Genomic DNA, 27,927 nt, shown 5'->3' with positions numbered 1-27,927 from the left:
CCCTGGTCATCATTTTCTAGAACCGGCCCTGCGTAGACAGGTATGCCAGTTTTGGATGAAAATGTGCGCGTGTGGACAACTGACGCTCATAAACGGTTAATTGTGGGAGGGTGACGACTTGCTCTCGGCTCCATCACACGTGAGATAGAGGCGGAAGGAAGACGGAGGAGCCTCCCTCTCGGCCTTCAGGAGGGGCTGAAGGTGACTCTCCTCTCGGCTGGGATGCAGAGGGAGCTGCTGGGGGGTCCTCTCCGTCCTCTCGGCCCGATACGCGGATCCTGTTCCGGAGAATAACCGCGCAACCGCGTGTTGGAGCTTCACCATCGACATCTATCTCAATTTCTTTATTTTTATTTTATTTTTCTTCTTTCTTTTTTATTTTAATTAATCCACAAGACAAGAGGACACCCACAGCCTGCAGAAAAGACATCTCGCAGCGGCATCTGTCTGCATCTGCGGTGCGCTCAGTCTGGCGGCAGGTGTGCATGCATGTGTTCGGCACCGTACGGGCGGAAAAAGCGCCCACGACCCGCCGGGAGCGTTCTCCCCGCCGGTAGAGGAGCGCAGACGGAGCCGGAGCGCCGAGAGAGCGCGGGGGGCGTCTTGGACGACAGCAGGATGGTGGGTATACTGGGGGGATGAGGGTAATAATTATATAATAATCAGTCATGAAGCTTAGTCAGTGCAAGACCGGATGTATGATAAGTGATAGTCTTATTAATCCCCTCATATATGCTGATGAACTGGTCATCATGTCTCCATACAGTGCTGGGCTGCAGCAACTGCTTAAAGTGTGCTCTATGGAGTCCAGTATGACATTGTGTTTACCCCTAAGAAGAGTGACCGCGGTTGAATTGGTTTGATATTGGATATTATGAATTCAACACCCATAAAACTTGTGATACATACCACTGATTTTGGTCTAACCACTTGTGATGTGTTCATGGTCATCTAGACTATATATCACAAAACAGTAATTATTAAAAAATCATATATATGGGCTGATTTAATGTGGTTTAATGAATTCAAGACCCATAAAACTTGTGATACATAACACCGATTGTTTTCATTAAACCTCATTAAATCAGCCCATAATATGATTTTATAATAATTACTCTCTTGTGATATATAGTCTAGATGACCATGAACACATCACAAGGTTTGACCAAAATCAGTGGTATGTATCACAAGTTTTATGGGTGTTGAATTCATAAAACCACATTAAATCAGCCCATATATATGCCCATATATATGATTTTTTAATAATTACTGTTTTGTGATATATAGTCTAGATGAGCATGAACACATCACAAGTGGTTTGACCAAAATCTGTGTTATGTATCACAAGTTTTATGGGTGTTGAATTCATAATATCCAATATCCTATATCAAACCAATTCAACCGCGGTAGAAGAGTGTTATTCTGATTGTTAAAGCTAAGGACGATCAAAAACAAAGTTTTCCCCCATTCTTACTGTCTGACCCCTTAGATGTTGTTAAGAGAGTACGGTATTTGGGTCACATCATAAATGAGGATCTATGTGATGATGAAGACATCCAGCGTCAGTGCTGAGCTCTATACTCAGGCCAACATGCTTGCCCGTAGATTCCATATGTGCACAGCTGATGTTAAAGTAAATCTGTTCAGAGCCTATTATACACCTCCTTCACCTTTGGTGTAATTATACCACCAAAGCCAAGCTAAAGAAATTGCAGATAGCCTATAATGATGCGTTCAGGATCCTCCTTAAGCTTCCAAGATGGACAAGTGCTAGCACTTTATTTGTTAATTGTTATGTCCCCACCTTCCATGCTCTGCTGAGGAATTTTATGTTTAAATGTATGTGTCGACTCCATGAGTCAGAAAATTGTCTAATAACTGCACTCACTAACATCAAACGGAGTGATACAAGCAGTACTCGAGTTGAGGGGGGATGGCATCCCTCCTGAAATAGTCAAAATCATCCCCCCTGTAAAACTGCCATCCCCCCTTTCCATCCCTTATGTCATTTCATCAATGAATGTGGTTTTACTGCTATTTCAACATTTAGAGTCATCACCAGAAAAATAACACTAGAAAAATAAGTTATTTGACAATTTTCACCTGTTTCAAGTACATTTTCACTTGAAATAAGTACAAAAATCTGCCAGTGGGAAAAGATTTATCTTCTCATTACAAGCAAAAAAATCTTGTTCCACTGGCAGATTTTTCTACTTATTTTAAGTGAAAATCTACTTGAAACAGGTGAAACTTGTTGTTTTTTCCAGTGATGATGTTTGTAATGAGATGTGTTTTACTAAAATTAGGCATTTTAACTAGAAATAAGACAAATATTCTTGTTAAGATTTTGCAGTGATCCATTTTACTTATCCGGTGAGGGACAGAGTCATATTGATAAGTTCAGAAAACCGTTTTTTATTGTTGTGTTTTGATGTATTTGATGTAAGCCCAGTGGATATTTAAAGCTTACAGAAGGCTGCATTTAACTGCTGCTATGTCATTCCTGCAGTATTTCTGCAGGTGTTTTGGTCACTGCTATTATTTGTAATATATTATATTATTTGTAATCAGCACAAATTATCTGTTCCCATATGATAAAATCCACCATCCCCCCTGATTTTTTTTTTACAACTCGAGTACTGGATACAAGGTACACATCTGGACTATGGAAACACGTTTCCATTTATTTTAATGTGTGACCTGTAATTTCTATATATTTTTATGTATTTTATATGGAACCTTTTGGGTCTGTAATAAAGTATTCATATCATATCATATGACCAGGTAGAGCTCGGTGCTGAGCTGCAAGCGCACCAAAGGACGAGTTTCCCTGTCAACAGATAGTCAGCAGTCTTCCTCAGCAGACACCCACATATAAATATATTTAAAAAAAAAAACATATTATTGACACTCTGAAACAAGCAGTCGGTGGTGTCGATCTGTTTTTCCTTTAGACTGTGCAGGAATTCAACACCCTCGTAGCGCTGTACCGGGAGCAGGTCATCTCTGTCGGGGAGATATCGGCCGACTGTCCGGCTCTGCGGGCTCAGATGCATTACACCCGCACCAAAGGGTGCGCCATGGCCCGCGCGGCGCACCAGGACCTGGCCGCCGTGTCAGTCTCAGGGTAGGAGCAGTACTGGAGTTGAGGGGGGATTGCATCCCCCCCTGAAATAAAAACGGTTTCCATCCCTTATGTCATTTCATCAATGAATGTGGTTTTACTGCTATTTCAACTTTTAGAGTCATTACCAGAAAAATAACACCAGAAAACTAACTCTTTTGACAATTTTCAACTGTTTCAAGTACATTTTCACTTGAAATAAGTACTGTAGGAAAATATGCCAGTGGGACAAGATTTATCTTCTTATTACAAGCAAAACAATCTTGTTCCACTGGCAGATTTTTCTACTTATTTCAAGTGAAAATCTACTTGAAACAGGTGAAAATTGTTTTTTTTTTCCAGTGATGAGTCTTGTTTTAAGTGTAATAAGATTTCTTTACTAAAATGAGACATTTTAACTAGAAATAGGACAAATATTCTTATTTTGAGTTTTTACATTGATCCATTTTACTTATCCTGTGAAGGAGAGAACTGTTTCTTTTAAGTACGTATTTGATGTAAACCCAGTGGATATGTAAAGCTTAAGGCTGCATTTAACTGCTGCTATGTCATTCCTGCAGTATTTCTGCAGGTGTTTTGGTCACTGCTATTATTTGTAATATATTATATTATTTGTAATCAGCACAAATTATCTGTATTTTTTACAACTCGAGTACTGGGTAGGAGGGACACGCAACTGTTATTCTCACCACTGTAGCCACATTCACCGTCTGCTTGAGTTTCATTGATGCCTCTTACCTTCTTCACGCTGCAGGCCAGAAGACGGAGAAATCCATCCTGAAATCTGCCGGCTCTTCATCCAACTGCAGTGCTGCCTCGAGATGTTCATAACAGAAATGCTCAAGTCCATGTGCCTGCTGGGGGTGCTGCAGTTACACAGAAAAAGTACAGTCACAGAATCATAACACTCTTTAACAAAAAAAAACTCGGTATGGTTAAATGGTGATCAAATTATCTTCCAAATATTTCCAGAGCTATTAGAATAGGTCTGATCAATCAATCTGAAACTCTTGTGCCTTCACAGCTGAGGTGACGTTCTTCTGAGCCGAAGGGGTTGGGTGGCAAAAAACAACTAGGAGCTTGTTAATCTGATTTATAGAAGAGTAAATCATTTTGATTTACGTGCTCCAGCTGATCACTGGCTCATGCACAGCCTTAGGTTTCAAGGGTCTGTTCTTGTGAGGTATGCCATCATCTTGACACTGTTGTTGTCTGGGCTGGCAGCCTTTCTTTTTTCTTGATTGCAACAACCAGTTGTCTACTGGTGTTTGTGTGGAATCAGTGGTATTTTTAATGAGATTTTGCAATAATCTTTTGGAAATCTTTCTGAATCATTATATAATAATTATAGGCTGTCACATTTTTCCTAGAGGTCTTGGATTCTTCTTCAGATTTTGGCACGGTATTCTCACTTGCTTCATTACTTCTTGAGTGTAACTGTCCGCTAGCGTTCTCCCTGATGAATACATGCCTTTAAGGGAGTTAAAAGCCAGTGAGCTTGTTATATTTGCTCACTGCTATATTTGTTATAAAGCCTAGACCAGGGGTCGGCAACCAGCGGCTCTAGAGCCGCATGCAGCTCTTTAGCGCCGCCCTAGTGGCTCCTGGAGCTTTTGCAAAAATGTTTGACCTTTTTTTTCCTTTTTTTTCTTAGTTTTTTTTTTTCATTCCTTTTTTTCTTCTTTTTTTCTTTATTTCTCTTTTTTCCTCTTTTTTTCTCTTTTTTCCTTTTTTTCTCTTTTTTTTCTTCTTTTTTTTCTTTTTTTCTTCCTTTGTCCTTTTTAATCTCGACATTTGGACTTTTTTCTCAAAATTTTGACTTTTTTCTCGACATTTCGACTTTTTTCTCGACAGTTCGACTTTTTTCACGAAATTTAGATTTTTTTCTCGACATTTTGATATTTTTCTCAAGATTTTTACTTTTTTCTCGACATTTCAACTTTTTTCTCAAGATTTTTACTTTTTTCTCAACATTTCGACTTTTTTCTAAACATTTCGACTTTTTTCTCGACATTTCGACTTTTTTCTCAAGATTGTATTTCAATTTTAATCTTGACATTTCAACTTTTTTCTCGAAATTTCCACTTTTTTCTCGACATTTCGACTTTTTCTCGAAGTGCATTATGAAAAAAAAAATCGTCCCCCAGTTCTAACTAATATAGAAACATGCAGCATGTGTTGCCTTCATTCTAAGGCTTATACAAGACTTTAAATTTTTTGCGGCTCCAGACATATTTGTTTTTGTATTTTTGTTCCAATATAGCTCTTTCAACATTTTTGGGTTGCCGACCCCTGGCCTAGACATTGTCCACCCATTTCACTGTTTTTATTTATTTCTTCATTGTATTTATTGTATGTATTTATTTATTTATTTATTGTATGTATTTATTTTGCTTTCTTTTTGGCAGGCTGAGGACAAAAACTGTTGTTTTTTCATGAGTATAGACTTAACAAAGTTCTCTTTTTTCCTTTAAAGGTGGTGCCATCATATATATACATCATACCTGCATTGTGTTGTGGTGTCATGTCTCCTGTAGTGAAGCAAGTGCAAAAAAAAAGTAACAAAAAACATGTGGTGTATATTTTTGTGCAATATGGACCTGTATTTATCCAGTATTTAAATAACCTTTATTTATCCAGCATGTGTCTTCTGACATGGTTGTTTGAAGCTGTTTACTGCATCAGTCAGGGTTGGTTAACTTGCTGCCACTATTAATCCCTGCTGTACTTCTCTCATGCAAGAATCGCACTTATTTATTTAAATTCAAGTAGTAACTTAATGTCTTGGAGTGAAGGGCATGAAAGTACCAAAGATTAAACTTATTTAATGTAATGTACATTTCCACTTCACTTTGCCTTTGAAATTAATTGAGTTAAAATATCTTTTTAACATGCTCTACATTTGTTTTACTGCAGATATCACAGCACAGTGATGATGAAAACCAAAAAAACAGTGTCAAAGATGAGAGAGTTAAACAGTTGTACAGTATGTATCTCCAAAAGACTACCAATGTAGTTGTAAAGTTTGTAGTTTGGTTCGTACTCATCTGAAACAAGAGGGGGCAGCAGAGAGCTGCAACACGTTTCCACACGGTCTTTAAAAAATGAACTAAAGTATTTGGTACTGTGAATTTTAACTCAGCATTTTTTGCCATGCTTGCTTTACACAATATTTTAACAATCATTCACTTTTAGAGGAATGTATTATCAAACAGAGCCAACAGCTGTCATCTTGCAGACGGTGGTGTTATGATACAACTCATAATACAGAGATATGAAAAGTTATGAATTGCCTTATAGATGTAGTTGTTTAAAGTTTGTGAGTTGTGTATATTAACACTGCTTCTGTGCTGCTGTCTTTGTTCGGGCCTGCAGCTGCAGGAACAGACTCCGAACCAAAACTGGACTTCAGGGTGGATGATAGCTCCGATGTTCCCATACTGGACGACCGATCCTCCTCTCCTATTGACTTCCCTCAGGAGCAATGGCTCGTAGTCACTGACATTGAAAACATAGAAAGGTACATATTCACGCCTTCATTTCACTTTATTCTTACTCTGCGTGTTTCTCTTATTGAAATATAATTAATAAATCCCAGTCTGCTGAGTCGTTGATTCTTTGCTCTTTTTTGTATGTTTTTACAGAGACATGAGAGAGATGCGAAACTTACTCAGCAAACTCAGGGAAACAATGCCATTGCCCCTGAAAAATCAAGGTATTTTACAAAATATGTAGTTTTAATAAGCACTTATAACTGAGGCTTTTTTTTCTCTTATTTTTTTTTTTGCTTGATAATTAAAAAGTTGTGGTTAGTGGTTGGTGACCGAAAGAATGAGATTGTGGATACAGGCAGCTGGAAAGGAGTTTCCTCTGCAGGGTGGCTGGGCTCTTCCTTAGAGATAGGGAAGATGGGAAGTTCGGTCATCCGGGACAGACTCAGAGTAGAGTCGGTGCTCCTCCACATTGAGAGGAGTCAGTTGAGGTGGTTTGGACATTTGGTGAGGATGGACACCCCTGTCAGGAGGTGTTTTGGGTATGTCAAACCAGAAGGAGACCCAGGACATGCTGGAGCGATGATATCTCTCGTCTGACCTGGGATCACCTTGGTATAACCCCGGATGAGGCAGCCAGGGAGAGGAAGGCCTGGGCCTCTCTGCTTTTGCCACTTTTCCACTAGTCTCGCCTCAGCCCGGCTCGGCGCGGCGCGGCTCCACCCGTGTGTTTTTGCACAGCCAGATGAGAAGTGGGGGGGTTGGGGTGAATCTGCTGTGACGTACTCGATTGCGCAACACCTTTGTTTGTGTCGGCGCAGATGAGAAATCAGCTGGAGCCGCGAGCGGCTGAGAGTAAAACAGCCCGTCTACATCCCTTTTTTAATTCTCTCCTCAGCCACCAGGTTTATGAACATCTGCACCTCAGAGTTAGATCACCAAACAGACGTTTGTGCTGTATAATAAAATCGCTGCGAGCCGCGAGTCGCCTCGCGCTGACTCCCCCTTCCTGATTCAAACGTTTGACGGCCCCGCCCCCGACCAATCAGTGGCGCGGAGGGTGGTGACGTCAGAAATAGTCCCTGCTCAGCCCCGTATAGAACCTCGCCAGAATGGTTACAGAAAAATGTATCGGATTGGAGCGGCTCTACCCGTCTCAGCCCGAGTGCAAAAGCGCAAAGCGGGTAGAACTGAGGTGAAGCGATACTAGTGCAAAAGGGCCATTAGACTACTGCCCCTGAGACCCGACCTCGGAAAACTGAAGTTAATAGATAGATTGATGAGAAAAGAAAGTAGATTAAGATCAAGCTGTCGTCGGGAGAGACCACAAATCAGAGTCAATCCACAACATACGTATGATTAGGCCTTCATGTAGAAGTCAACTGAGTGGGAACCAGTGGCATGATTGTTTGTTTGTCTGTGATAAAAAACACAGTGGCCACGGTTACATGATGTTTTTTAATTCTGAATTAATCATTCCAAATTAAATCATTCCGAATCAAACTATTTTCCTTCGAGTTTACATGGAAATAGTAATTCCGAATTGAGCTTTACATTGAAAACACATTTGATCGGCTTTATCCAATTCCTCTTAAGGTCTGGGGGTTGGGAAGATTCTGATTGGATACAACTTTGAAAAGCTCACAATTTTTTTGTTTCCTGCCATCTGTTCTTTTAATGATTTCCAGGTCCTGCAAGCTATTTATTAAATAAATGGTCTCTGCTCTTGACCAGCGTTTACTGCGTGCTGCCATCTTCAAACTTTGTTTGGAAAACCAGCCCAGCGCAGAATATAAGCGTCATGTCAGACGGGTGATCGAACGAGCAGCGCAGAAAGACCGGAATTAATTTAAAGCGGAATGAGTGTATACATGATCGCAGAATTATTCTATTCGGATTTAAAATTGGAATAAACCAGCCACTTACTTCGGAATTAAGTTTAATTCGTAAAGCTTGTCCACACTGCATGCGAGCGTCCGACTGTCGCGCCGCACTGCGTGGCATCGGACGCGCTCTGTCCACACTGAACGCGTTATCGGCCCCACGTTCTACCACGTTCTTTTGATTGACAGCTGAGACTCGCCTTGGCTGATTTATGGTTCCGCGTTACACCAACGCAGACCTTACGGCGTAGGGTACGTGGCGCACTCACCGAACGGTGCGCGTCGCCGCGTACCCTACGCCGTACGTGGAACCATAAATCTGCCTTTATTCACCCGCCCGAGACTCGCCTTTTATTCGCCCCACCAGCGTCGCATGCAGTGTGGACACGGTGTATGGCCATTTTCATTCGGAATTGGGTGTTTACATGGATTTAATTTTAATTCTGAATTAAAGAGAAATTAAACTTCCCATGTAAACGCACTCATTGAAATGTTTTTTTGTCTGCAGATGACAGCAGTTTGTTAAATTTGACTCCCCACCCGCTGGTCAGTCAGAGGAAGAGACGTTTCCCCGGACTCTGCTGCATGGTGTCTGGTTGAGTCTGACCGCAACACTGGAGGTGACACGCGCAGGAAAGGACTTTTACTTGTTTTAGCCTGATGTATATTTATTCAGAGAAGGTATTTCATTGCATTCTACATTTTTTTTAAAGCCAATATCTAAAATTGTAATCCTGAAATATTTGCTGTTGCTGATTTGTTTTTTGTCACTCATCCGAACATTTGCCTTCACCTCTCAGCACATTTAGATAGTAGGTGTTTCAGACCGTATAGTATGAGGATTAGAATATTACCAAAAATACCAGAAATATGTCTCAGTGACACCAGATATGCAACGAATGGTAGGAATACAGTTAGTGTCAAATATAATTAAGCGTATACACTGCTTTGGCAGGAGCATTAAGGTTCAGTTGGGCAAAGGCTTAATGAAACAGACACAAGAAAACACATTTTCTTCCTTATTGTTTTGTATTTATGAAATTAAGGCTAATAGGTGTACATGTCCAGGATGGTTTTAAGCTGCATCACTGTGGTTTATCATGCCTCCAAATTTGAATGTGTCACAGCGTGAAACGTCTTTGTGGAACCTCTGAACCTGTGCAACGTGACATCACATCGACAAAGCGGTCAACTACAATAGTGTTGAATTTATTCAGCAGTGTGTGAAAATCAAACTTTTATCTCATAAAAGAAGAAACTGTTTCCATGTGTGAACTTTTACTTTCAGTTGCATCAGCTCTGTATAGATGCAGTTTGGACTAGAACCACACAATATTAAGAAAACTTGTGATATGCAAAATGATTGTTGGATATTGCAATAATGATATGACGTGTGATATACAAACAGATGCTTCAGTATATGGTGTTAACGTCCTTGTGGTTTGCTGCTAACATTGACCCCAGATGGTGTACCCCCTACTGTACACAGATGCTAAAGCAATTAAATACATGTGTGTCCCAACAGCAACATGGTTTTATTGAGGGAGACAAAAAGAATCAGATTATACTATATATTAAAATATGAAAACAAGTTTGATAATGTAAATTAATAACGTGAATTAAACAAGATCAAATGTAAAGCACAACTGCAATATTTCATTTTCACTGTATTGTGCAGCCCTAGCACTGAGAATGACTTCCTGTAGCAAATACTGCAGTTATTATTCCTTAAGCAACACATTTTGGAACCTTGAACGCTGTCATAGGGATGTCTCGAGGTCCCCAGAGGACCGACCAGCTGTTTTTACTGGCCTGACCTTCAACATCAGCGGTAATCTCCCATCTCCAATGTGTGTGTCTGAAAAATTGAAATGTAAAATATCTGCACATGTGAGATAATTTGAAAGTGTGCTTATCGTAGGATAAACTCTTTTGAAAATGATGACTTTTAGTCAAGGACTTCTAGATAAAAGTCCGTTTTAGTTCCAGTTACACTGTTAGAATTTCAAAGTGTCACTTTGAAACATAACAGTTCATGCATGTTGACACAGAAATAAAAGAATGATGGTATTTTATGAAATGATGATGGGTAACGGGTGGAAAACAGGGTGGTTAAGTGATGGAACTACGTAATGCCATCACGCAGGGTATCACAGGTTTATATCCCCTCTGATCCATTGCTTTATGATATATTTTGAGTTTGTTTTCTATGATTAATTGGTGAGCTTTACCACTTGTTTAAATGTCGGTACTAACAATAACCAAACTTTTAAAAGTAGAAAAATCCTAGATGTTTTTCTATCCTTTACCACAGAGCACTATGCCCACAATGAAGTATGGCGATGGCAGCATCATGCTGTGGAGCCTTGGAAATATGTTTCAGTGGAAGAAAGAATGGACAGTGATAAAAACAAGAACAAATCTTAGAGAATAACTTTTTCAGTCGAGTTGAGTCAGTCAGAGATTCGCTTCTGATTATGGCACTGGCTTCATGCAGACCTGTAGTTAAAATGTGTCTGAGGAAATCTGATCACTAGTGGTCAGAGTTTATTGCATGTGTTCACACCTCGTATTGAAGCATGTGCACAAATGCATCATGAATTATCTTGCATAGAGCACACGGGTCAGGCCTTTCTTTGCATTATCAGACCACATTCCAGGCCAGATTAAAATATGATAATTCATGATGCATTTGAAGGTGGTTAAGGACTGCGCTTTCTTACTAGTGTGACATCATGGGATGGATTCAGGGGCTAACATCACTGGCGGTTTTTGCACTTATATGATGGATGATTATGTTTATAGTGGATCTTGTATTTTATGGACATTTTAATGCCAGGTTTGATGGGGGCCAGTGACCTTAAGCTTAGTACTAAAGCAACACCTGAGGGGTTTTGAAGGGGACATTCAAAGCCACAAAGGCACTCGGAGCCAATAACAACTCAAAGATTTCTGTACAGCAACATTGGAAGGAGCTGGTGTCTTGAGGACAGGGTTGTTATCTGAAGGGAAGCATGAATTTTTTTTGTTTGGTTGTTTTTCTTTTTTTCTTTTTTTTTTACTATTAACATAGTAGTACCTTTTAAATTGGTGTATTACTCAATTGTTACATTACGCAGAACAAAGATTGTCTTTCAATGTTTTTTGAGGTTGTAGGAACAATCCCAAAGAGGTTATTCCTTTCAAAAGGCACTGCACTTAGTTCAGTTTAAGTGTTCAAATAATGTTGGTAAAGATGAGGCAATGAAACAGCTTGGTTTGGAAAATATCGTGGCTCCCGTTAAAACTGACGCTCTCATACATGCTGGATGGAGCTGTTTTTTTTCTGGCAGCCAGCTCTTCTGCACGAAACTGAGAACAGGATGGTCACACAGATATCTCCTGCTGAGAAACTTTATATGAAAAGTCCTGCTGAGCAGCACATTGAACGCACAAGATTGAACTTTGTACTCTATTTCATATTTTGCCATCGGACCAGTTTGCAAAGGTCAAAGTATGAAGAGTTATTGTTACATTACATGACAAAGGCACACTTTTTAGGGGCAAAAAAAACAAAACATTTCATTCTCCACTGTAGTTAAAAATAAATAGAAAATAAATAAATAAAATAAAATTATGTATTAAATCTTCATTTATCTTATGAATTTCTTTTCAAAATTATAACATTTCTCTTATTATGTTTATTTGTCCTGGCATTTGCTCTAATAATCTTTTAAATGTATCTAGAAAGTTTTAGTATTTTCTTAAAAAAGAAAGACATGTGGCTGTTCCTGTAAGAGAAACAGTTTAATTAAAACACAAATAAAATAAAATAAAAGTATTAATCTAATTGCAAAGTTCTTCATCTTTGAATTTATATTGGAGCCATATTTTCATTGAATGTAAGTGCAATGTAATCACTAAATATGTGTCTGTGCAAGGTCTTTTTTTCTTTTCTTTTCAGATTAATGTAATGTGGTGTTAAAGTCGCTTAAACTTGTTGTTTTGGCATGAGTATGAGTCTAGACTATAGGCCATGTGCAGTTGGTGTGTCCTTAAATATAGAAAAACACAGCTAATCCGATGTACAGCTTAGAACATTTTATAACATTAATAAAGTTTTATATACAAGTACGACGATGTATGTTTTGATTAATGTCAGTGTTGCAATAAGATTTTTAAGACAGTGTTGTGCTTTTAACAACATGAACTGTGGGTCAATTGTCAAGTGCCAGGTTGTGAAAATCCCCGGAGGCTGAAAAAATTAGGAGAGAAACTAAAATCCCTCCCCCTGTCAAGTTACAAACACAGAACATCTGGTTTATCCCTGGTTTATTTATCACAGCAGCTGGGAAACTCCAAGAGCTTCCCGTAACAAAAAGGAGCAAGAGGGTTACATAACTTGACGTTCTAAGAGTTGCTCTGATTTATTTTTCTTTCTTAGTTTCATTTTCCTTCAGTGTTTTTTGAACTCTGATTGGTTAAAAGATAAAAAACACAGATTCCACTGAATCACTGTAGTTTTATAACCCTGCAACCAGCTCAGGCACAAACCTCAGATTCAGATCAGCCTGCAGTGCAGAGACCACCAACTTTACATCACCTCTCAACTGGGTAAATATACCGCAAATACAACAGCATCTGTTTAATAGTTACTGAAGACGACGGTTCTACATATGGTGAGTCGGATTATCTTCTTCTGGTAATGTAATGCTGATTTATTTATTTATTCAAAATACTTTTTATGATTGGTGTCCAACCTTTCTTGTGTAAAACCACTAAGCCTTCTGCTCTAACTTGCTTGAAAAAACATTGCATTAGCATTCAAGATTATCTAAGATAATTTAAAAAGAAGAGGGATATTATTTTTTTGGAGGGGGGTAAATAAACATTGAAACTTTTAAAAATTAAAAATTTTCAGAGGTGAAATCATTTTCCGGGGTGTAAAGAGTGAGGGCTCCTGCGATGGCTCCCTCCAGCAGCTTGGTGCTGCTGCTGAAGCTCTTGAGCTGCATATCAGTCAGTCTGGCCTGTTTCTGTGACCGCTATCCCTGGACATCCTGGTCCGTCTGCTCCAGGACCTGCAACCATGGTACTCAGCGAAGACAGAGGTAATACTGCACAGACATAAGACATAGGTGTGATGAAGCACACACGCCTGAGACAATACTGGCAAAAGTAAATTAAACTGAGAGAAGATTCAAATGCAAATACTTTTCCAACGAAATTACTTGCAAAACTGTTGCTAAAGTAATTGTGCAATGCTGTACTGAACAATTGCTTTTTTCTCTATTGATTTATTTCTTGTTATAACAACTGAAAGCCTAAAATCCATGGTGCCAAAAGTGATTTTCGCATCTTAATAACAGGCAGTTCCAGTATGATGATTATTTCTGGAAGAGCAGCTGTCTTCAGATGTGTTACAGTGACCGTCATGACACGAGAGCCTGTAACGAAGAGGCATGTCCAATAAACTGCCAGCTGACAGAGTTCAGCCCGTGGTCCGACTGCTCACCCTGCGCCAAGAAACAGGCGAGAAACACAAAACACATTCTCTTTTACTCCAATACTTTGTCGATACTGACAGCATCTGGCATATTCAGACTGAAACACTGATGCAATCAAATTGACCTTCACAGAATAACTTTATCATATTCCCCAAATAACCAACAAAATATGAATTTGATGCCATCAGCGCAAACAATTTTGAACAGAGGCAAAGAAACTCAGAAAAGTGAGAGAATATGTAGGAGACTCAGTTCCAGAAGATTCTACAATCAGCAGATGTTGCAGGTGGGTATCACAGGAGCACCAACCAAAGCCGGAGCGTTTTCCAAGCTAGGTGGTTTGTGGTTTGCCATTGAGGCATCAATACAAAAAACAAACCTAAAGGAACTCAATGCAAAGAAGATGAGCTGTTCAATGTCTGGGGAAATATTGGCACAACATGGCCAAGGTTGGAAACCGTGTTGGTTCCTAGGTTGCACTGACTGGGAACCATCATTCCACTCTGACTGATACAGTCACATAGTACAATAGTACCTTTGGGAACCATCGTAACTCACGGCAGCCTGCAGTGAGATCAAGGAATCAAGCTGTAGACTGTGCTACCCAAGGAGGAGCGAGGTGTTACATTTGATATGTGTCAAGATTGCATTAAAACAAACTCACAAACAAGTTGTACTATTCCAATTCATTACTTGTCTAGTTAAATAATTACACAGCCGAACAGTCAACATCCACACATGCAAAAGATACCCTGTTTTACACACTGAGGCATGTAAGAGGGTCCTTCTGGCCACTGCTGGAGGTCATTTTCACCTTTTCTGTTAATTCTGCTCTCAAAATACTTTTTTGCCTGCTGAAAACAATATGACTTCTGACGGGTGGGTTTGGAGAACAATGAGCACAATGATCACGACAGACAAGTCAAGAGAAATCACACCCACACATGATAAAGGAGGCCATATCTGCACTCTGTGCCGAAACATCACTGTGTTCTCCAGCCTCTCTCTGAAAATGCACCTTCGTGCCCCATTGTGTCCCATCTTCTTTTCTAAGGGCCTGATTTACTAAAGGTTTGCGTGTGTAAAAACGTGTGCAAACTTGACATCACCCCCAAACCAATGTGCAAGCTGATCTACTAACAGCGTGCAAAGAGGACTGCGCCTCTCAAATAAGCAAAATAGCACACGCTGTTCATTTAGTACTTTTGCCCTGATGAATAATCAATATGGGGCGTAACCGCCAGAAAGCGCTAAATACTGGGAGGGGAAAATGCAAATAGGTTCATTTACCACACGCAATGAGATTACCAAGCCTGAAAGTTATTGCGGGGATTGTGATTGCGTCTGTATTTAATACGTTCGAAAGGAAGGTGCTAATCTGCCCAGAATTACGCACCGATGGCTGCTGTTATTGTGGCAAGGAGGCGACATCGCCAAAATCAAAGAATACGCAGAGAGAGAGTCTTTATTCTGCTGCATGCTATTTTAAAAATGGTTGCACAAGTTTTATTAAAGGCACTTTTTCTTTAGTTCTTCGCCTTATATCTTGCCACCTTCTCTTAACCTCATCTGCCGTTCTTTTTGTGTTACCAACTGCATTTATTCTATCGCAAATTTTCTCCTATATTGCGTTTCTTTTGGTAATGTTTAAATTTCTTTGCTGTAGTTCATGAATGTGTTTATTTGCCTCTTCCACTAATATCTCTAACTCCAACTCGTCAAATTTCATTTTGCGCTTGCGACTATCCTGCTTTCCATCCAGACTCTCCATGGCGCAAACCGCAAGACACGCAACACCTCATTTAAATACTGCGGTTTGCACGTGTTATCAATTGCGCAAGCATTCTTAGTTGATCACCCGCAAAACACACAACAACAGCACGTGCAAACTTTTTCAGTGCTTACGCAATTTAGTACTCTTTATTTAGGATCTTAGTAAATCAGGCCCTAAGAGTTCCTCACATTGGTCAGATACAGCTGCCAATCTTAAGTCATAAAGTAATCAGTAATTGGTTCAAATCTATTCCTGTATAAAATGAAATTCAAGCTTTTGTGTTGTTGCCTTAGTTTCGGACCCGGTCTGTCGTGAGGCCTTCCCAATTCGGTGGATCAGACTGCAGTGTGGAGCTCACAGAGGAGAGGCCATGTTATCCATCCAAAGAGTGCATGTTGGCACCTATCAACTGCAGAGATGACTTCAAGTGTGATAATGGTAAACAGGGGTTTTTTTTCATATTTTTTTTTTATTTTGTATCACAAAATTGTATTATTATGGCTTATGAGATAATTGTGCTATTTTCTAGCTCTTATTCCTACCATCTGCTGTTAAAACCTACACTTGTACAACTGTTCCTCCTGGTACAGGGCGGTGCATCAACTCCACATTAACATGCAACAAACAGAATGACTGTGGCGATAACTCTGATGAGAGGGACTGTCACACCTTCAATGTGGTGTGTGCAGCTGAGAAGAGAGTGGCCCCTGGTGCTGACCTGGTGGGAAATGGGTAGGCTCAGGATCGATGCCGTTGAGTTTGTCATCAGTTAACTAACATTGTTCCCAGCTCTGCTCAAAAATCACATTCCTGTTGAATGTTTCATGACAAAATAATAAAACAGAATATATGTGTTTCTGTCAATGTTGTATTGAGCACATTTAAATAAAATTAAATTAAAGATAAAATCAAACAACTGTATATTAACAACTGTGGTAGTGACTTTAAAAAAAATGTAACCTACAACTTGGTTTGGAAAACATTGCTTCTGATACAAAAGTGAGGTTGGACCCTTCTTGATCTGTGTTTGAAGGTTTGATGCTCTGGCAGAGGAGCCAAGGGGAGCAGTGCTGGACAATATGTTTATGGGAGGAAGCTGCATCATCAGGAGGCCTCCAACGACATTGCTCTATCATCGAATTCCTCACAATTTTGAGACCTTTGAGATCAAGGTAATATTTGGTATTGTCTTTCATTCTCCTGACCTAAGAAATAATGTACCTATTGGCAAGTCCAGCCCCCCCATAGTTACTGTTTCTAACTTGGACAATCTAACAGTAATGTTTGAAGTTTCACAATAGCAACTGCTGTGTGTGAAAACTATGTCCCAAGAGGTTTAAGACTAATGTTAGACATAAAACACCCACCTTTCATCGATAGGAATTAAAAATTACATCCCATTGACTTAAATATGCCATGGAGGGATTCATGCAAAATCTAAAAATAGATATAGTAATAGGATTAAATCAGAGTCAAGGATTCACAGAGCATAGTTAAATTAAACAACCACCATGAGTTATGAGTTTTTTTTCTAATAAAAGATATCCATGCATTACAAGCAGAATGATTCCAAAGCAAAAAAAGACAAGATAGAACATAAAAATAACTAAAATGTACAAAAACTTATTAAATAAAAAAAAATCTAAATCAAGTCAAAGAAATGTATAAATAAAACACTAAACAAAACAACCCCAAATCCTCACTGACTTGCTTTGCAGTGGGTATGAGGTGGTTCCATCCTGTGTTTGGTTTTATATTCATACACTCACACTACATATCACTAATGAAGTTGCCAGTAAGTGTAGATTTCCATTTTACCAAAGAAAATGTGGATTCACATGTATTTTGCATTTCTAGAAACAACTTATGTCATATTACTTGTTGATAAAAGTAACTACACAAATTAGGAGTATATTCCTTCAGAGGAATGCAGGCTGTTAAGTTTACGACCCCACAGAGGGAGGTCTGTCTCATTATCAGTTTGAATACCATGGCAGTCGTACGGATTAGCTTAGGGGGGGGGGGGGGTAAAAACAGGAATGAAAGGAAAACATTTGTCTTCCTTGGTGTCACAGAGTTTAGGTTTTATCAGACATCGCACCATGTGTCTGTTTGAGACCTCTATTCCTGCCATTATAGTCCCCTTTTATATTTGCAGTTGTTTTACTGGTGATTGCTACCTCAGTTTTACAGATGTATTTGGTGGTGTTTAGGTTGGAGAGGTAGAGGACTTCAGCACTGAGCCCCAACCCCTACACACTGAGTCCGTCGACGTGAAGAGATCCAGCTCGTCATCTCAAACCATTAAAAGTCCAAATCATTTTCTCTACCTCATTCTCTTCCTCCATCGTTCAGATGGGACTCACTTCAGTTCTAACAAAGCTGCTTTTCAAGCCTCAAAAACAAAGGTGAGCGATGCAGCCATCACTCATTTATTTGTCAAGTTACTCAATAGGCCTGTAAGATGGTAAGACCCCACCACCACCACCACACACACAAACACACACACACACACACACACACACACACACACACACACACACACACACACACACACACACACACACACACACACACACACACACACACACACACACACACACACACACATACACACACATAATTGTATGAAATATTCTTCATCTGTTCTCATCCTTTCCTTTGTAGGACTCCAAGTTTTTCCGAGTGCATCAAGTTCTTCCTGTGTCTACATTTAAGATGAGGGACCCGGGTGACCTTGTCCTTTCACTGCCTTTCCTTCAGTTCCTTCACTCTCTCCCTCTTGAGTACAACTATGCCCTGTACAGGGACATCTTCCAGCGCTTTGGTACACATTACTACAGCTCAGGATCACTGGGGGGCCACTATGACCTGCTGTACCAGTACAGTCGAGAGGAGCTCAAAAGTTCAGGTACATCAACACATCTGGAATCCTGGTAGCCTGATGTGTCCTATCTGGTTGTCATCTACAATGACAGCCAAGAAGTCCACAAACAAAAAAAAAAAACAGAGTACAAATTAATTGTGAGAAAGCGTGTCTGGAAGTAAAACTATTTGTACCTGTTCTCAATCACCCGATGCCAGGCATAGTAGCGTTGTAGTCAAGTCACTTCAAGTCCAGTCCCCAGTCCCCAGTGTTTGAATCTGAGACCCCAATTGATTCAAATAGATTAAATGATCATCTGATATTTAATTTGATTATCTGATAGTTAAATTAGCAAACTTGATTAAATATTTATAGCTTAAAGCAGCACAACGTAACTTTCAGCTTTTCTGAGTTTGGCGGCATCTTTTGGACAAAAGCGGTAGTGCTTTACCAGAAAGAACACTACGTTTCCCATGAGCACCAGCGCGTACTGCCGGAAAACTCCAGTCCCGTCCCGTGCATTTGTTTTGAGAGAAGACGGGACGCTTTTCTGTTTCACCAAGTGAACAGACGGAACGCAAAAAAAAAGATGTTAAACTGCTGGAAAGGAACTGGAATTTACCGGGATACCTTAAACAAGGAAGCCAGGGAGCGGTATATGGAGAAAATAATGATTATTAACGGTCTGGATCCATATGAAATCCCTACTAAAGAATGGAGCTCCTCGTCGGAGCTGCACTCTTTAGAAAGAATTTACTGCCGCAGTTCTGCAGAACCACCGTCTTACTACCTTGTTTAGGAGTGTTTGGCAGCTGCTTTGGTAAATGTTTGACTCGCCATGTGTTTCAATAAATTAGTATAATAGTTCAACATACAGTACATGTTTTGTATTACTCTTACTTTTCTTTTCTTTTTTTTTGACTGCTATATTATGCTGAAGAGGCTCCGAGGCGTGAGCAATATTTTTGTTTTCCTCGTGAGATTATTTTTTTCCTCTGCAGCTACAAATCAAATAGTTTAATTCCTCAACGAAATTAATTGCACCGCAGAGAGCTGGCCAGCAACTGCGTTTAGCTGGAGTAGTGGAGAATAAAACCCGTTTGAATGATCCGACCCCGGTCTGTGCGTGTTTGTTTGTTTGTTTACTGAGGAACGTTGGTTGGTCGAACTCGTTACAGCCGCGATCCAACCGAGCCGACGACTCTTTTACTCTTTTACTCTGTTATATCAGATACTTGGCCTACGTGGTTTTGCCTCCAAGCAGGAAAGCGGTGAAAAGTTAAACCATTAGCGATCTTTTCCCCACGTCTGTTGTGTGGAGCTGCTGCAGCTACAACACAGCAACGGGTTACCAGCTTCTGCGGAGCTGTGCTCCACGCCCCGCCCATTTTCCTCTCGACTACGAATCGGGAAGGAGGGGGAAGTGACGTATGCCGTAAAACAGTCAAAGCCGTAAAAATTTGTAGTTTTCTAATGTGGCAGGGTTCCTACCATGCTCCTCAAAGTTACATAGTGCCAGTGAAGGCGATACAGACCCCTCAGACCATGACAGAGGTTCATTAAACCTGTTGGAAGATGATGTACCATCACAATGACTCTGGAAATATGATATTAAAGGAGCTTGAGGCCGGATTGTGGCAGGATTTATGAAAAAAATCCGTATACATTTTAAGTTTTCTAGTAATAATGTCAGATGAAGCGTTCCAAACCCAAAAGAATGAGCCCTCTAGTATATCTCTCCTTTGCCTTGAACAGGCTGTGTGCTGCAAAATGTGCTGCAATTCGGTCCCGAATTTCCCGCGCTGTTCTGCGGATGTGACGTCACATGACGCTGCATGCACGTTCTCCCCGTTCTCCCATGCCGGCTTCACTGTTGGCTGCAGTACCCCCAACGGCCGTCGTGGTGAAGGGTGGCGCTAGAGAGTCTCATTTCTTAAAAGGAGCCTCATGCTCCTTTAAGGTGGAAAAGTTACATAGTGCCACTTTAAGTATTTTCTTTTTGTTTGTTTTTTCTTTTTGTCCAAAGCAACTTATTCTGAACTCCCATTAACTTTTGGTGGCGGCTAAGAGTTACTGACAACCTTTTTTATCTTTTATATCAGTAGGCGACAGTTACAGCCTCAACTCTGCATGGCAGCAGAAAGTTAAGTTTTAGCTCTAGTTTATCAGTTAACAGGCCTCCCACTAACATCAGTATAGAGTGTCTCTACTGCTCTGGCCCTGCTGTAAACTGAGTGAAAAAGATTATTGTAGTATTTATTTCTTGGGATGAATTATTTCCAGATCTCTACTGAAGTTGGAAGCTGTCCTCATCCTTGATCTCCTTGATGGTTTCTCTACAGATGGAACGGATGGGTGCATTTTGTGCAAAAACAGGCATAAAGAAATATAACTTATACAAATGTCAATATTATCTCATTCCATGTCACTATGGAATATTTCATGAAATAAAAAAAAAATCTAAGGACATACCTCTGATTTATTAGTCCAAACGCAGTTAATGCACAAGTCCAAGTTAAATCAAAAGTCCTTAAAGTTAGTGCCAGACCCGACTCTTAGTCCTGGACATAAATACTACAACTCTGAGGCAGAGCAAGTCATCTAACATGGTGCATATCTGTAATTTGTGTTATATTGTTCTTGTTTTAATTCCAATAATCTGAATCAGTCATTTTCTTCCCTCTCTGGCAGGACAAACAGAAGAGCACGTCAGAGGCTGTTTGCACCGAGAGACCACCTGGACTGTCATCCTGTACTCTGAGCACAGCAGTGTAACTCGATGCTCGGATAACAGGATGACTCAGAATTATCGAGGTTACACCAAAAGTCTACCAAAAAAGCTTATATATATATATATATATATATATATATATATATATATATATATATATATATATATACACATATACAAATTCCCTTTTTTTCTTGTCTGGCTTTTTCACATCTCTCCTCAACAGAATGGCTACTGTTTCTTAATTTCTCTTTTTTCTGGTGAATGTGTCTAGGTTCATTTATTCAAGCATCAGAGAAATCTTTCTCCATGGTGAAAGGCGGTCGTACCAGAGAAGCAGCTGCTCTGGCCTGGGAGAGGAAGGGCCCCGCTCCAGACCGAACATCATACAAGAACTGGGCCAAGTCTGTACTCGACAACCCTGCCGTGGTCAATTACGAGGTTAACTCTTGGTTCCTTCACCCAGCCAGCACAGACACATCATCTTTGTATCAAACCTCAAATATTCTCTGAGGTTGGAATATTCACTTCTCCATGTTTGTTCAGTTGCTTCCCATCATAGACCTGGTACAAGGAATTCCCTGTGCTGTCACAAAGAGGAGGCACCTGCGGAAAGCCCTGCTGCAGTATTTGGAGGAGTTTGATACTTGCAAGTGTGCCCCTTGTCCCAACAATGCAAAACCAGTTCTCTCTGGCACTGAATGCAAGTGTGTTTGCCAGACTGGCACGTTTGGTACCAACTGTGAGAAACGGGCTCCTGACTACATACTAGGTATGCAACCATCTTCAGTGCCCAACTGCTGGAGACGTGAGGAAGTTGTTCCTGACTGATTAGTTGTGTAGCTGTGTCCTGGGATTATTTTTTGTCCACTTAATCACAGGTTTTTGCTGTCTCCTTGGAGTTCATTAGCAAACAAATACAGGTGGCATTTTGTATAGTGCTTATATTTAGTTTTTTATGAATTATGTTGCTTTATCCACTTAGGTGCAATGAGAAAATAGTAGTGAGACTCACCCACTTCACACTGATCACACTAAAACATCACAGCAAATTTGGTTTTAGGTCATGAAGGGCAGTATGCGGACCTTTACTCCAGACTGACCAAACTTTGGCAACTTTCACAGTGAAAATGCAGATTGACGTTTAACTCCCACAGAGGCAGTCGATGGTTACTGGAGCTGCTGGGGGCCATGGAGCAGCTGCGGAGCCTACATGAAGAGGCATCGGACGAGGCGGTGTGACAACCCTGCCCCCCTCAAAGGAGGCCAATCCTGCCCTGGTCCGGACCGACAGGAGGACTCGTGTCACATCTCCCTTTTTGAAAAGTAGGATGGCATTCATTTCTGGGATCACTGATGAGTAGTTGTGTCTTTGCTGCAACCATTTCCTTTGGTGAGGACTACGTTTACCTTTACCTGTTATGCACAGGTAAATGTCAATACCTGTTGTTTCTGAACTGAAACATACTGCTTCATCTTGATTTCAGTAATCTGGTACATTTTTTGTGTCCAGACAAGAGTCCTGTGACAATGATGATGATTTCACTGTGGGCTGGAGAGACGAGCTGCCTCCTGGTGTTGAGGGCTGTCTGAGGCCTCAGAGGCCTGCCAGCAGCTTCCTCAGGGTAAAATTATTATGTGATCAATAGAAAAGGCACAAACTGATGTCCACTGCTAATATTTGATACATATTTCATATGAAAGGTCATTACTGACAATTTGTTAAACACATATCTGAATATTCAGTCATCATTTTCCAAATTGATATTATAACATTTTGCACTTTTTCCATGTGAATCATTCTCTACTTAAACAGAAAGCAAAACAGTATTACAACTTTGGCGAGGATGAGGAGTTCCAGTGTTTCACTGGATTCGACCTGGAGGGTTTTCAGTTCATCAACTGTCTTCCCGATGGAACGTGGAGTCAACCAAAAGGAAGATGCATCAGTAAGTCAACTCTCTCAGTACATTAGTAAGTTATTAAACTGGTTTGATAACACCGTTTGTGCATTCTCCACAACACAAGAACAATTGAAGAGGAACACTTACATTTTTTGCACTTGGCATCCTTGACGTCTGTTCTCTGTTCTCTGTTCAGGGAAGTACTGCCTTCCCCCAGAAATCCCTGATGACATGACACTGTTCCCCACCAAAGACACATATACAGTTGGTGAAGGAGTGGGTTTGAACTGCAACGAGCCAGGTCTGATGCCAAATCCAAGCGGTTTCTACAGATGCACTAGCAGTCTAACATGGGATCCTCCGGTACCTGCAAACCTACGCTGCACTGATGGTATGATGCTGTACAAGAGTGGAGGAAATGCCAACGCTCTCTCTCTCTCTCTCTCTCTTTCTCTCTCTCTCTCTCTCTCTCTCTCTCTCTCTCTCTCTCTCTCTCTCTCTCCCTAATCTAATGTAATGTAATCATGACAATAATGGAACGCAGGGAAACACAAGAAGACGACAAAGCTTCAAACTGAGGAGAAAGTGGAAGCATGTGACATCCTCTCTGGAATTGTTTGGATTAGGCGTGGTCGGCAACTGGCGGCCCGCGGGCCAAAATTGGCCCGTCTCCAATAATATCTGCCCCGCCAGATGACATTTAAAATCTGATAATTTTTTTTTTATTATTATTTACTATCACAAAAACGACAATTTCATAGAGAATTCGAAGCCTTTATTTAGAAAAGATAAAAATAAAATAAAAGTAGAATCTTCATGATTCCGGACGCACACAATTTGTATAGTTCCCTGTCACCTGTAGCATAGGGGGGCCTTAATTAGAGGTGCACACAAATATTCAGGAGGGACGTAGGCACAGACTCCCGGACTGTTGAAATGGTAAGACGTTTTTGTTGTGGTTTAAACTGTGAAAAATACAACTGATAACTTACCTTGAGTTTTGCTGTTGGTATTTTAAATGGTAAAACGTCCATTATATGTGTAAAAATACGTCGGAAAATCCGCCTCATTTGCATATCCTCTCACTCGCTTCAGGAGACAGAGAGCTGCTGCTCCGTGTGCAACGTGTGTATTTTAAAGAAGGACTGCATTTGTTAGTAGCTTGGCAGAAAATAATATTATTATCACCAAGTTACTTATAAGCGGTTTCATAACGCAGCCACAGAGTAGCGCTAAAGCAGTAATAACACACTAATAACAGTCTGTAGCAAATTCAAGTTACTTTATTTAAACTAATGACTTTCTTAAACTACTTTTTTGTACAAGATATAATAGTATAATAATACTAGTAGCCTATAGATAAGGGGAAAAAAGTTTTGTTTAGTAGAAAAAAAAACATGTTTCGCCTGATTGTTGTGATGTTCTAGCCCACCATTCAGTTGCTCCGAAAAAATTTGGCCCGAGGCCAAACTTACTTGCCGACCCCTGGATTAGGGTAACATATCAGGGCAAGGGGTTTCTTAAAGTAGAGGCCATGTCCCATCTAGAGTGGAACTCCACTTCCCTGCAATCTGCAGCCAGAACCTTCTCAAGCACAGAACCAGCAACAGCAACCAGGGGTTTCATTGCTTTTTTGTCTTTTCATGAAGGACAGTAGTTGCAGTTTAGGTTGTCATGAATAACTTAAACTACAAATTAAGGCTTTCATTGCCTTGATTCTGTTCTTTATTGGGTTTTTTGTGTGTGTACAGAGGAACCCATTGTTCCTGACGATCAGTGTGGTCCAGGGCAGAGGCTGCAGGGCTCTCGTTGTGTCTGCATTGAACGGGAGAGCTGCCTGTAAGTTCTGGTTATTCATTGACTGGTTTTCTTTTTTTTTTTATTATCCTATCTTGTCTTATCTTACCACTTATTTTTTTATCATTTGATTTTTTTTTTTAAGTAATTTGATATTAACTATGTGGAAATATTTTCCTCCCACCTGAGCTGAGTGACCTGTGAGTTTACGTATGTGTGTGCACAGCTCGCAGCCGGAGAGTCTCTGCGCTCTAAATGTACAAATCGACGCCGCTGTGTCGATGTCTCACTGTTCCTTCCACTCGGGCCGTTGCCATGGTGATCCACTTTTCTTCGTCAGCGAGGATGTGTGTGACCCAGAAGATGTGACCAAACTGGAGTGGGCCAAGTTCAGGGCCAAGATGTCATCTAAGAGCTCCATCCATGCGCCATGTGGCCTGGACACTTGTTACGAATGGGAGACCTGCTCAGGTGAGTTTGTGTAACAGAAAAAAACATTTTAACTGGCTTTGATGATTTTCTTTTTAACATTGTTCATAACGAGATTCCAGTACCTTATTACTTTATTCTGTGCAGTTTAAGCTTCTGAAACTGAAGCATTTCAGCCCTATAAAGTGACTTTGGGAACAAAAATATTTTCACATTATTATCCAATAAATAAAATGTATTTATGTGTCCTCAGCGGCTGAGAAATGTGAGTGCAAAACAGCTCGTGACTGCGCCAGAACGGAGAACAACATGTTCTGCGTGAAGGTGATCAGGAGCCGGAGTAACCGCAGCATGAACCTCTGTTCAATGGCCGCCCTCAAATGTGCCAGCTACCAATTTGAAATTGTCAGTGAAAGTGTCTGTGGTAGCCGATGATCCTGTCAAAGCTTGCTCGTAGCACAACACTCCATTTACTTCATGTAGCTACTGTGCTGTATAAAAAAAATCTTCCTGCACTGCTGAAAACTGAAAATAATCATGATCTTTAAAATATGTATTATTCACCCAAAGGTTCTTTTCAGCTCCACTGTGCATTATTAAACCACATTTATAAGGATACTATGGGCATTAGCTCATCTGCACTTTTTTTTTTTAATTACGCAGATATAACTGGAAGGTAACCAGCCGACACAATGATATCAAAGCACCCAAGGCCGAAAACACATGGTTTATTATTCACATGTGCTCTAAAATTATATTACCTCCCAATTTGGTGCAGGGGTTGCAAAGTTGGATGAGCTGTTACAAACTTGCATTCATATTCATTATTTATAGCTGAAGAACTTCCACAGCTTGTATCATCATGAAACTTATGCTGTTTAAAACACCACTCCAAATCATTAACACCCTGAAATTGTTGAAAAGTATTAGAAGGTCCTGGGTTCAATTCCCGCCAGGGACGCTGTGGGTGCTGAGTTCACTTGGGTAGCTAATGTGAGCTACCCTCACAAAAACTCCTCAAGTAAGACTTGAGTAGTGAGACTTGAGCTCAGGACCTCCTGGGGTGGCAGAGGGGATCAATGCCCAGGACTGACTTTGGGAGGAGCACTGGGTGATAAAATGGGAACAAAATCGCGGTAAATTTTTATTTTTTTTTAAAGAAAAGTGAAAAGTACAAGATTGCATTTATGCAGTCCTAACAGTTACCAATGGAAACCCTAATAGAAAGCATTATATCAAACATATTAAATGTTTGATAGAATGTGTAGCTTTCAATGCTCCATGTCTCAGTATCCAGGGTAGTGGTCCTTGGGGATGTGGGTACACTCCTAATTCATGCCTGTGTATAAGTGCCCCAGTGACAGACATGTACTCTATTTAGTTTACCCAAAAATGAGTCAGTTGTATTTGCACATTGTTACATAATTTCTGTTCCTTGACCTCAGGAAATAAGGATTGTGAAAGTCTGAAAACTGGCCCACAACGAGTGGGAGACAACTCCACAATTATGCATTTTGGGTGAACTATTGCTTTTTCCACACTTGAAAATTGGACAACTATTCTTTCACCTTGCATGTAATTACTTGACTGTTATCAACATGATTGACAAGGACCAGCAATAAAATAGGAGCCCACCAGGTTTGACTTCCTAGATGCAGCTTCCTTTGCAAAACTATATGACACTCACACCCACATCACTGTTCATCAACAGACCAAAGCAGTTTTTCAATAAAGTTTACCGAATGTACTTCACATGTAAAAATAAAGATATAGAAATGTAACATTGTCTGTTTTATTTGTCACTATTTTTCACTTCACCTCTAGCAGACCTCTTAAGCATGTGACTCCAAAGAGAAAAACATTTGAGATTAAAACTATTATTTGCATCATCAAAGAATTTGAATAATTAATTAATTAACAGTTAAAATGTTCTGATAGCTGTGTTTTTCAAGCACGGATCAAGAACAAGTTCTTCTCGCCCTCTGTGGGGTTGCTGGTGGCCTGGGTTCTGGGTTCTTCCTTGTCGGCCTCTGGTCTCGTGGGTGGCAGGGTTGCCTCCCCCCCTCCCCCACTATAGATAAACTTCATAAACACACATAGCCACAAAGACATATACACACACACATAGCTACACAGACATATACACACACACACACACACACACACACACACACACACACACACACACACACACACACACACACACACACACACACACACACACAGCCACACGGACATATACACGCACACATACTGTAAACACACATAGCCACACAGACACACATACACACACATAGCCACACAGACATATACACACACATACATAGCCACACAGACATATACACACACATATACACACAGACATATACACACACACACTGACATCTACACATATACACACACACACACACACACACACACACACACATAGCCACACAGACA

At 40.3% G+C, this 27,927-nt stretch overlaps 1 protein-coding gene across 2 annotated transcripts; it reads left to right on the top strand.

The window, feature by feature from the left end:
• Nucleotides 1–162: 162 nt before the first annotated feature.
• c6 (complement component 6) lies at nucleotides 163–27,266 on the top strand. Of its 2 annotated transcripts, XM_061734516.1 has the most exons (22): nucleotides 163–621; nucleotides 2,955–3,127; nucleotides 3,879–4,009; nucleotides 6,500–6,644; nucleotides 11,655–11,670; nucleotides 13,479–13,588; nucleotides 13,847–14,009; nucleotides 16,052–16,196; nucleotides 16,349–16,490; nucleotides 16,792–16,930; nucleotides 17,972–18,166; nucleotides 18,426–18,669; nucleotides 21,316–21,438; nucleotides 21,630–21,796; nucleotides 21,902–22,127; nucleotides 22,513–22,681; nucleotides 22,869–22,980; nucleotides 23,172–23,304; nucleotides 23,456–23,650; nucleotides 25,011–25,098; nucleotides 25,283–25,527; nucleotides 25,739–27,266. In XM_061734516.1, exons 1-22 carry the CDS (start codon nucleotides 490–492, stop codon nucleotides 25,918–25,920), a joined length of 3,375 nt encoding a protein of 1,124 aa, XP_061590500.1. In that variant the 5' UTR covers nucleotides 163–489; the 3' UTR covers nucleotides 25,921–27,266. The 2 variants fall into 2 exon arrangements, with proteins under 2 accessions (XP_061590500.1, XP_061590499.1); XM_061734515.1 differs by lacking the exons at nucleotides 163–621; nucleotides 2,955–3,127; nucleotides 3,879–4,009; nucleotides 6,500–6,644; nucleotides 11,655–11,670 and adding an exon at nucleotides 12,843–13,156 and having other exon boundaries at nucleotides 13,399–13,588.
• Nucleotides 27,267–27,927: the final 661 nt, after the last annotated feature.

This window comes from Cololabis saira, chromosome 11 (genome assembly GCF_033807715.1).
Source record: "Cololabis saira isolate AMF1-May2022 chromosome 11, fColSai1.1, whole genome shotgun sequence".
In the NCBI taxonomy this organism is placed as follows: domain Eukaryota; kingdom Metazoa; phylum Chordata; class Actinopteri; order Beloniformes; family Belonidae; genus Cololabis; species Cololabis saira.
Note: the sequence above shows the minus strand (reverse complement) of the source record. Positions and strands in the feature narration are given on the sequence as shown.

Coding starts and splice junctions, on each gene's coding strand:
- c6 (XM_061734516.1), top strand. CDS start 490: ATGTGTTCGGCACCGTACGGGCGGAAAAAGCGCCCACGACCCGCCGGG. Junction 21,439..21,629: donor GATGACTCAGAATTATCGAG/GTTACACCAAAA, acceptor GAATGTGTCTAG/GTTCATTTATTCAAGCATCA. Junction 22,128..22,512: donor GGCTCCTGACTACATACTAG/GTATGCAACCAT, acceptor TAACTCCCACAG/AGGCAGTCGATGGTTACTGG.